The sequence below is a fragment of the Pinus tabuliformis genome, chromosome Q (assembly GCF_031772625.1).
Source record: "Pinus tabuliformis cultivar Carrire ecotype Pingquan chromosome Q, CPIR1, whole genome shotgun sequence".
In the NCBI taxonomy this organism is placed as follows: domain Eukaryota; kingdom Viridiplantae; phylum Streptophyta; class Pinopsida; order Pinales; family Pinaceae; genus Pinus; species Pinus tabuliformis.
Window position 1 is genome coordinate 1,355,053,637 of NC_142296.1, and position 11,689 is coordinate 1,355,065,325.

General features: G+C 34.6%; 1 protein-coding gene across 1 annotated transcript; it reads left to right on the forward strand.

Moving 5' to 3' along the window:
- The first annotated feature begins 343 nt into the window (after positions 1-343).
- LOC149224942 (uncharacterized) lies at positions 344-2,214 on the forward strand. Its single transcript, XM_089383625.1, has 2 exons — positions 344-569; positions 1,743-2,214. The coding sequence occupies exons 1-2, from the start codon at positions 473-475 to the stop codon at positions 1,853-1,855; spliced, it is 210 nt and encodes a 69-aa protein (XP_089239751.1). The 5' UTR covers positions 344-472; the 3' UTR covers positions 1,856-2,214.
- Positions 2,215-11,689: the final 9,475 nt, after the last annotated feature.

The following is an 11,689-nucleotide window of genomic DNA, read 5'->3' on the forward strand; positions in this document are numbered from 1 at the left end:
TTAGAACATGACGAATGCAATGTATTTCTACTCGTGTTAAAAGCATTCCTAAAAATACAAACTATTTATGGGTGGTGGAATTTCAAATCAAACCAACCGGAAACGCCATTCATGAGAGTGAGACACTCCACCAAATATAGTTTCTTCTTTAGATTCTGACCGATTCAGTGGGCCTTCATTATCACACAGTGCAGGAAAGTATGGTCTACTCCTCTAAAATAGACACCATTATTTCAATTAAGTACCCCTCAGCGAATATTTTAATGGAACATTCTCTCTCGTAGAGGTTCGGCCATCAAGATCCCACAGCAGCGCCGTGTTATCATCAGTAACAGGAGATCCAGCAGTTGATTTTATTTATTCCCTGCCTTGGAAGACACTCATATCAACAGTATTATATGATCATCTCATTCTTTCTCTCTTCTTGAATTTTGGTTACTGAACCACAGAATTGTATTGTGATCAGATAACTATGGCCGGCTTCATGTCGTTTGAGAAAAGGGTGGTGAATCCTCTCAGGAAGCTATGGAGGCACTTATACAGGCGTATTTCTGCTCAAAATATTAAGAGTCAGCCTCTAAAACCATCTCTGGCATTCTTTTTTTTCCTATTATAGATTCAGTGTTGCAGTGTTTATTGGTTTCAGGACATTAGGAAATTTCTGAATTTGTGTGTGTCATTTATGCAGAGTGAGAGGATTGTTTAATTTTAGATTAATAGCTGGTTTTTTTTTAATGCTGGGACATCAATTTTTCTTTTAAGGATGATAAATAAAAGATATACTGGTAAATTCGGATCTTCTCTTCTATATTAACAAATGAAATTAGAGAATTTTATGATCATAAATAAAAGATGTTGGTAAATTTTGATCTTCTCCTTTATATTAATAAATGAAATTACAGATATTAATTACTTTGCATTTCTAAATCCCAACCAATGAAATTCCAGATATTAATTACTTTACATTTCGAAATCCATATTTTCATGATAAAATTAAAAACTATCATATAAATTATCAAATTCTATACCGATCACATTGAGAAAAATGATACCTATGAACATGTATCAACCATATTTACTAATACAATGATTTAACTATCTTCTTAATATAATTAGATTTGAGTTTTCATCCAGAAATCAAACAAACCAAATCAATGTCCGCTCGGGATAGTTCAATTGACAATGGCCTTGGAAATGAAGTCTCACTGAATCAGAGGTCTTCAGTTCTAATTAGTCTTGGGTTCAAATCTTATGCTATAACGCTTGAATCAAGATGAAAATTTGGAAAAGATAAAGATGTAATCAACCAAACCAAATCAGTAAAAAATTAAAAAAAAAAACAAACCAAATCAATAAAAATTAAGCCTTGATATTCTGAAATTGGATATTCTGATATTCTGATATTCTGATTTAAATATCTTGTTAATATAATTAAATTTGAGTTTTCATCCTGAAATCAAACAAACCAAATCAATGTCCGCTTGGGATAGTTTAATTGACAATGGCCTTGGAAATGAAGTCTCACTGAATCAGAGATCTTCAATTCAAATTAGTCTTGGGTTCAAATCTTGTACTATAACGCCTGAATCAGAGTGAAAAAATGGAAAAGATAAAGATATAATCAACCAAACCAAATCAATAAAAATTAAGCCTTGATATTCTGAAATTGGATTTTCATCCCCATATATGGGGATTGCCCAGTAGTTTAAACGAATTTGGATTTTTTTTTTGGGTTTATGCAGGTCGTGGGATTTACATTCTATATGAGGACGTGAGATCCTGCCAGGATGAAGATGTGCATGTGTTATGGTCTATGGTGGTTGATCTGCAGGCTAATGGCCGGCCAGTGCTGTGATTAATATAATAATTCAAGCCACCCCGTTGGTACTGCAAAATACAAAATAGAAAAATATATATATATACATATATACTCATTCAACGCGTGTTGTTATTAGCCTGCTATATTTCAGAGGCTGCAACCCTGTAATTGCTATTGGTGTGTGTATTTGAGTCCAATTATAGTGAAAGATGAGTGCTGTTGGTTTTGATTGAATATAAGTTACTCAAGTATGTATAATTGGATCTTAATTCTTCATTATGAACACTGTATCTGTAAGCTACACTTTTGGAATTGGTTTGATATATAAGTGGGGCCTATCGTGCAAAATGTTGAAGTGTTAAGTTTCAAGCAGATTTCTATTTGTATTTCTTACAGAGGCGGTTTGCCATTTGGATTTCTTGCAGAACTCTTTTCTCTTTGGATTTCTTGCATAAACTCTTTAAACCAATAGCTTCTTTTTCTTTTCCAGGAAGAAAATTGTCATGATTTTATATTGAATAAAGGAAAAGTCCATATGACTGGACTGTTGGCCATCAACCAAACTGTTCTTATTTGATGTGCATATTGTTTATATGCTTTTTATCATAATCAGGGTAAGAATTCCAAATCATTTGTCAAATTTGATGATTTGGATAACTCTCTTACACATATTTTATACTTTAATAAGAATTTCAAATCAATTAGAATTTCAAATCATTTGTCAAATTTGATGATTTGGATAACTCTCTTATACATATTTTATATTTTAATAAAAAACAGAATAAAGCAATTTACTTATCAAATTCCAATACTGATAAATTATAAATCATGTTAAATTTAACACAATCAATAAATAAAATCATACATTTACACAGTCAAAACCAGTGAATATTTCAGAGTACATATGCTGCATAAGTTTTAAAACATGTCTAAATTTCTTATCATTCACAAACTTTTCACACTACAAAATTCTTCTGGCTTTGCTCAAAAGCTTTTTCTGCATCTTCCTATCCTTTCATTTTCAATTTCTACTTCTAATTGCAAAATCAATCAAGCTGCAAGTCTTCCCTTTAAACTATGCATCAACTGTACATTCTGCTCCATGTCCCCACAAACTACACACCCCCATTTGGTCTGCAGTTTTGCATTTGGACAATTCCATGTTCCCTCAAACTACACACCCCGAATTGATCTGCAGTTATGCAGAAGTCAAAATTTGCATTTGCACAACCTCAATTGTGCACTTATGAAATGACAATTGCTTTTTCCTTATATACTTTTTCCACCCATGCCAGGAGCAGGCTTCAAACATATTCACTCATACTTTCCTTTACTCTTATTTTTCTCACACTTACTGATTGCTTTTCCATCCCATATGCGAAGTATCTAAATGTTTATTTGAAGGTAGCTGTAAATTTATACCATGTTAAATATAAAATATCGATTAGCATAATTATATTGATAAATATGGTTGATATATTTTGGTAGGCATTTATTTCACTTATCAAACCAATAAACATACAAGTAATATTATATTTTTATTGTATTTTAAAACAAATTATAAAAGAGCTATTTCAATGATTAATTAGTTGAGCATTTGTTCGGAAGACTTGTGTATATGGTTTAAATCTTAATCTTTCATACAAAATATGGACTAGCATAACCATATTGGTAAATGTGGTTGATATATTTTGGTAGGCATTTACTTGACTTATCAAACCAATAAAATACAAGTAATATTATATTTTTATTGCATATTAAAACAAATTATAAAATGGCTATTTCAATGATTAATTAGTTGAGCATTTGTTGGGAAGACTTGTGTATATGGTTTAAATCTTTTTCTTTCATATGAATATCTTTTGCAAAGTATAACAAGATTACTTTTAAAAGTTGCTTGTTGAATTCTTGATAATATGCTTTTTGGTAAGATAGTAATGTTTTATGATTTAAATTGTATTTTTTAATGTAAAAATATATTTAACTTTTTAAAGATTTCTATAGTATTCAAATTATTTAGATTCAATAACTTAAACTATAAGTAAAAGTAAAATTTATGGATAAAATTTATTTTAAAAAAAACCAAAATATTATACAATTACAACTTTTTAAATTTAAATTTAATGATTATTATGCATCTATTTATTTATCACATGATCTTGAAATTCAAATAATCAAATTTACAAAATTAAATTATTAATTATTATTAATATATAAACATATATTTATTATTAATCATGGTTTTAGATAAACACAAATCCTTCATTAAAGAAGATACTTTTTCCTTTTGCCAATCATATTTGAAACTTGTATTTGTTATTTACTTATAAAAATATATAATTAATATACTAATATTTTAAAATTATAAGTAGAACATATTATTTATGTGGGAAAGAGATTATGAAAAAATATAATTTATTGTAATTTTATTTGTATTATTATTTAATAATAATAATTATATATATATATATATATATAAATTTATATTTTATTATTATTTTTATATATTATTATATATTTTAATTTTAAAATTAATAATAAAATAATATTAAAAAAATATAAAAAACAAATTAATTATATAATTTTATTTTACTATATAATTTATTTATTTATTAATATATATATATTAAATAATAATAATAATAATATAATTATAATTATAATTATAATTATAATTTATCACATACATATCCAATTAAATCTTTTTCAACCCATTATCAATAATATATGTAATTATTTACTATTAATAATAATAATATAATTATAATTATAATTTACCACCTACACAAGTCATTTTTTCAACAACTTTTAAATGATGTGATGTAATGTTTTAATAACCCTCCAATTAAGACTTTTTTTCAACAAATATTCAATGATCTGATGTAATGTTTTAATAACCATGTGTATTTTTATGGTATAGAATTTTAATTATGTGTTTTTCTAAGATTCATTATAAATTATAATGAATGCTATATAAATATATATGATAATATGATGTTGTTGAATTGAGACCTCTGTGATCCATAACAGTTATAAGAAGAGCTTCGGCGTAAATCACATATAGAAAGACCTTTGTTGAGCGTTTCGAACCAGCAAGTGTGACTTAGGGACATTCAAAAAGTCAAATTGATCATTAAAAGGAAGATGACCATACCTATATATAAATATATAATTATATAGATGAAATAATTTTAGAAGGTGTTTACGTTATTAATTAGTTAAAAATGTATAATTTAATAATTAAAAAATTTAATTAAATGAGAATTAGTTAAATTGAAGACCTAACTTTTGTATAAAATATAAATAAGGTAAATGTAAAATGATAGTTAAATAAAACAAATAAATAAATAAATAAATAATAATAATAAAAATAAGCAAATAAATACATAATAATAATAATAATATATCTTCGTTAATTAAAATATATATAAAATTAAAAATAATATATATAAATTAGATACGAAAGAAATAACAAAATAAAAATAATAATAATAATACAAATAAGAAAATAAACAATGATAATATATCTTTGTTAATATGATGTTGTTTATCACATAATGATAATATTTCTAAAATAAATAAAATTTAAATTATATTAATATTTTCTATAATCTTATTTTATATTTTAAAAAAAAGTTTGTAACATTATTATGATTTTTATAATACAAAAAATTTGAAATTTAATTAATTTATAAAATTGGACAAATCTATGATATATAATAAAAAAAAGGTTGTATTAAAATAAATTTATCTTTATTTTTAATCATTTTTATATTAGATTTAGGGATCACATCCTACCAACCAAACTAGCGTTTTGTTAGTTTAGTAATTTTATTTTATTTTTATTTATTTTTTTAGAAAACATGGGTAGATCAACCCAAAGGGATCACATCCTACCAGTGAAACTAGAACTTGACCAATTGAACTAACCCTTGGGGCTCCAAAAGTAAATATCCAAGCAGCGAAACTAGAACTTGACCAATTGAACTAACCCTACCAGCGAAACTAGAACTTGACCAATTGAACTAACCCTTGGGGCTCCAAAAGTAAATATCCAAGCAACGAAACTAGAACTTGACCAATTGAACTAACCCTTGGGGCTCCAAAAGTAAATATCCAAGTAGATCGACTCAAAGGGATCACTTCCCATCGTCTTATTAGCAAAGCCTAACCTTGAAGGCGTCGAGGAGAATTGACCCCATGACCTCCCATTAGCGAGGTGTTTGCAATGGGAACTCGACCAATTGAGCTAACCCTCAAGGCTAGGTTAGTTTGGTGATTAATTTCATTGTGGAGATGAATATTAATCCTTATTTTGGTAATATTAATATTGTTATTTTGTTGAAAAAATATGTTGATTAGCTAAATTAGAATTAATAAAATCTTTGTAATATTTCAACTTTCTCTTATTTTTCACAATATTGAATTCTCTTAGGGTTTTTTTTTTTTTTTTGTAAATAAGATAGTATATTACTGGATAAACTGACAGATTACAAAAAAGGGTTGTGGGAAAGACCCAACACATGACCCTGCCAAAAAGCTAGTATTGGCCATAGCACAGGCTGTATTTACAATGCGAACTAGACAAAAGAGGGAACAGAGTACAAAAGAGGAGTCGAAAGGTGCTCTCATTACAACCATTCAAAATCAAGAAATTAGTTGCCGAGAAGGGAGAAGAACACCTTGTGGCGGCCGACCATGCAGAGATTATGAGCCTCCACGACAGACTGCATCACTCCTAGTTGGTGGTGACCCAATCCTCATCCAAGCAAATGGGAGTCTCCTGTGATCTTCCCTCCTGTTGCGCGATGATGGCCCGACGACGTGTGGAGGCCCCAGGGTCCTCTTTCTTTATGCTCAGGGTTCCTTCAGTGGTAGAATGAACCTTCACAATAGACTTCTTCTTAATGACAGTGTAATTTAGAGGGTCCCGAGTGATAACTCTGCAATGATGGATGGCTTCAACATACACTACAAAATTTTCCGTGAGCCGTTCAATCTTGGTTGCTAGAGTTTTGGAACGCTCCTCTTGTTCCTGCATAGCAAGCCCCATGATGGTCTTCATTTGCCACCATGTTTCTATTGTATGTGAGTAGAGGTTTTCTCGCCCCCGGGTGAGAGTAGGGTCAGGGATCCAAGCAAAGTCTGCATCGACCTCCTCCATGGTAACCTCTTTGCGGGGAGTATTGGCCTGGGCCTTTAAATTTGAAATTTACTACCACGTCTCCGGGTTAACCGTTGCCGAGTAGCAAGGGCAGTGCGCTTAGTAGCGGTCTCCGTGTGAGTGGTAGGGGCAGCTCCTAAGCACTGCCAATGGGAGGCTGCGCGACCGCGCACACCTCCCCTACTAGGACCAGAGGTGGAGTCAATCCTCGGAGCCATGAGAAAAATAGAGGGGCGGGAATGCATGGGGAACCAGAGAACAAGGGGAGAACAGAGGAGGAGAATGGTAGCGAAAAGAATGAGGGGGAGAAGGGGCGGGTGAATTATAGATGCCAAGAGGAGGAGAGAGACTGGGATGAGGGAGAGGGGGCGGGAAGGGAAAGCATGCAGAGATTTGGGGAGGGGCGGGGGAGTAATGGCATAGATGGGAGGATGAGACTTAGACATGGTGATCACACAAGGGATAGGGGAGGAGGCATCGTAGGGTTTGGAGACAGGTGAGCGAAGGAAGGGACCGTACTCAGATGCCCACCACCTGTCCTTCTCATTGAGTATAGAATCCATCTTATAATGATGAAAAGTACTCGAACAGTTATTGTTCGTTAAAGTTGTTGTCTTCTTCATTGATAGATGTGCATAGCTAATGGAGTTCTCCGTCCTCCAAATCCTGCCACGTATAAGACTTAAGGCGAAGGGTACCAGTTGTACCCTCATTCGCTAGTCTGTCAGTGAATTTATTTCCTTTGCTTCTGATTTCTTGAAGTGAAGGCCTGCCATGCTGTCAATTACCTGCTTGATTTGTTGTATTATTTTGTTTAAGCGCCAATTTTCCTAGATCTTGTCCACCTCGATACCTGTTGAAGTTTTTTGCCAATTTGGGTAGCTAGCATGGAATCTCCTTCAACTATCAGAGGACTGAGGTTGAGGTAGTATGCTATGGCGATGCCATGTTCCAAGGGATGAAGTTTCGTGGCTATGATGGTAGCTAAACCTATATTTCCCTCATAAATCCAGATTGTCTCACCTTTGGAGTTTCTTAAGACCCCTCCAAAACCTGTTGGGCCCAAATTGCCTTTAGCTGCGCCATCGTAGTTGAGCTTGAAATTCCCCTACTTTGGCGGCTGCCACGTGTTATTTTTATTATCATGCCTAGGGAGGGGAGTGACTTTGCGTATGTTGATATGAAGGAGATCCAGCATTGAGAGAATTCTCACTTCGCGAAGAGTGGGAGGGGCTTTTACAGTCTGAATGGGTAGAGAGTTTACTATTTCGCGAAGCGTTCTTTCGATCTTCGTGATAATGAATTCCTCCTGGATGGAGAGCCCGCAAAAGATTCTCGTGTTGCGTTCCTTCCACAGAGCCCAACAGATCAAACCAGGAAGTAAATTCTATGCGCGGTTAACCAGAGGATGGGGGGAAAAGACCGTTCTCCAATCCGTGATGGTATTTTGAATGGAAGAGGAGTCTCGATCAAAGCTTTTAAAGACCAAGGAAATCCATTTCCAAACATTGGACGCGAAAGGACAGACATTTAACAGACTATTGGGGGTTTCTTCATCTTGCTGGCAGAGGGGGCATCTCGAGGGGCCTATAAAGCCTTTTCTTCTAAGATTGTCCCACGTTAAAACTTTTTTTTGCATGACTAACTAAAGGAAGATGGATATTTTCGTTCAGTGATTCTTGTCCCAGATTGCATTTCATTTCGGATCTGGTTGGAGTTGGTCGTGCTTTGCTATGTATCTATAGGCTTTGCTTAAGTTGAAGTGTTCTGTGAATTTTTTTCCCCATATGAGCTTATCCTCAACAAAGTCAAGGAGGATTTGCCTTTTTTGTAACTTCGTGGAGAGGTCCGACCAGGATTGGGGATTCATATGGGGAGTCCATTCCTCTTGATTGATCCAATTTCTGCATCTGACAATTTCTTCACTTTTTCCCCAGTACTGGTTGACTTTGATCTTACCTCTGTTTTGCATTTCAGCCTTGATATATTGATAGTGATCTTGATCAAATTAAGACCATTATTTCTAGACATCCTCCCAAAAAATAGCCTTGTTGCCGCTGCCTATTTCCCAGAAACTGACTTTGGATGTTATCCCTGTTCTCCCAGGCTTGATTCCAGATGACAGAACCTTTGATGTTTCCATTGAGCCTGATGATTTGCTCTTGCGTTAAGGAGAGAGTGTACTTTGCATTCAAGAGGGTACCCCAAAGGGAGTTGGGCTTGGTTATCCGTCTCCATACGTTTTTGGCTCCCAGGGCCTGTCCCAGGAGGTCTATATCTCTAAGACCAAGGCCACCATCTTTTTTTGGCTTGCAAATTTTATCCCATGCTACAAGAGCCCATTTCTATTTGACCTCAGTACCTCTCCATAAGAAGTTCCTCTCAAGGTTCCTAATTTTGTTTGAAATCAATTTTGGGCTACCAGAGCTGAGTACATGTAAAGCGGGATGGCTTGAAGGACAGATTTAACTAGGATAAGACGACCAGCCAAATTTAGAGATCTGAAGGTCAAATTGGCCAATATTTTCTCCAATTTGTTTAGCAGGTTCTCCCAAGTGGCCCGGAAGAGAGGCCTATCAGTAAGGGGAATGCCAAGGTAGGTGGAGGGGAGAGAGCTAATAGGAATGGCCAGGAGTCTAGCGATGTTCCTGCAGATGCGCATCAAAGTATTAAAGAGAAACAAATTCAATTTAAGGGGATTGATGGAGGTGCCTAAAACGGCAGAGAAGTCCATCAAGATGGACATGAAAGAGGCAACCTCTTTGATGGATGGGAGGCCCATGAGAAGAGTATAATCCAAAAATTGCTAGTGAGTTGTAGGGGGGGCAGAGACATGAAGCTGGAGCCGAGAGAGCTTATTTTCATGAAGGGCATCAATGATAGAGCAACTTAACCCTTCCGCCATTATAACAAAGAGGAAGGGAGAGATTGGACCCCCTTGCCTGATACCCCTTGAAGGATGGAAGGGTTGCGAACGTGAACCATTCACAAGGATGGAGAAGAAGGCTCCTGACACCATAGCCGTGATCCACTTGATGCTTTCCTTGTGGAAACTGAATGTATCCAAGATCTGTCTCACATATTTCTAGCTTATTTTGTCAATGGCTTTAGACATATCTAGCTGAATCATCATACTATTTTTTTTTGGGATTTGAGAGAATGAATAAGCTCATGAGAGAGGATGATGTTGTCCATGATTTGTCTTCCTTCCACATATCTAGACTGTTGATGGGAGATGAGGAGAGGGAGGATGACTTTAATTCGATTGGCCAGAATTTTGGAGATTATTTTGTATATGACGTTGCAGTAGGCTATGGGCCTAAATTTGTCTAGGGAATCCACAGATATTCCTTTGGGCATTAGAGTCAGAAAGATGGAGTTAACGGATTGAAGGACAGACTTCTGAATTCGAGATTCCTCCACTAGGTTGTGAACATCAAAGCTTTATGATAGGCCGGCAAGATTTGTAGAAATCAATGGTGAACCCATCTGGCCCTAGAGCTTTTCCATTGGGAATTCCCATGACAACATCTTCCACTTCCTGGACAGAGACTTTCCTTAGGAGCATTTTATTATGGTCCTTCGTAAGGATTTTGGAAACATTCTTGGTGATCTTTTTGATATTCTGATCCTGGTCATTCCTTGATGCTTTGAGAAGAGAGTTGAAATAGTTGGTGATCTCTATTTCCAACTCCTCTTGAGAGTGAATGAGATGACCCTCTTAGTTCTTTAGAGCCAGAGTTTTGTTGTTCCTCCTATGTTGTATCATTGTTTTGTGGAAAAAAGTCGTGTTCCTTTCTCCACATTTCAGCCAATTTATTTTAGATTTTTCTTGCCAAAACTTTTCTTCCTGAATGGCTCTTTCATCCCATCTTTGTTGTAGTAGTTGTTCCTCTTGCTTACTAGTCTCCGATAGCCCTTCTTCAATTATATTTTGTTGAAGAAGTTCTAGTTGTTGTTCCAATTTTTTTTTGTTTGTAATGATATTTCCAAAAGTATCTCTATTCCATTTTTTGATTTCCTCTTTGATATGTTTTAATTTTTGTTGGAAAGTATACATTTTGTTTCCAGTTCTGGAGGGAGAGTAGGTCCACCATTGTTTCATTTTTTCCATGAAATCCAGGTGGTTCAACCAGAAGGCCTCAAACCTGAAAGACTTATTCTTCGTACACATGGAAATTTGAAACTTGAGAGAGACAGGCCAGTGATCAAACCCTGCTTGCGGAAGGATTCTCGCCTCCGTTTCCTAGGAGGTGAGATAGGAAGCCTCAGAAAGAAGGAAACGGTCTAAACGGGAGGTTATTTGACGGTCTCCTACTCTTCTATTATTCCAGGTGAATAAGCCATTGCTTGTGGGAATGTCAATGAGGTTGAGGTTTTCAATGGTGGAAAGGAAAGCCTCAGTGTCCTTATCTAACTTTCGGATTCCTCCTTTCTTTTCAAATAAGTTAGTTATCATATTGAAATCACCAACTGTGATTTTGATGGGGTGGTGCAGAGGGTCGAGGAGATTGGATATGATTTGGAACATGTTGATACGGTCTATCACCTTGTGTGAGGCACAAACATTGGTTATACTAATTCTCTCATTGGTGCCTATAATTCTCAGGATCACAGTTAAGGAATGGTGAGTGGCCAAAGAAGATAGAAGGTCGAATTTGGAATTTTTCCAGAAATTCATTATGCCTCCCGCCATGCCTGTAGCC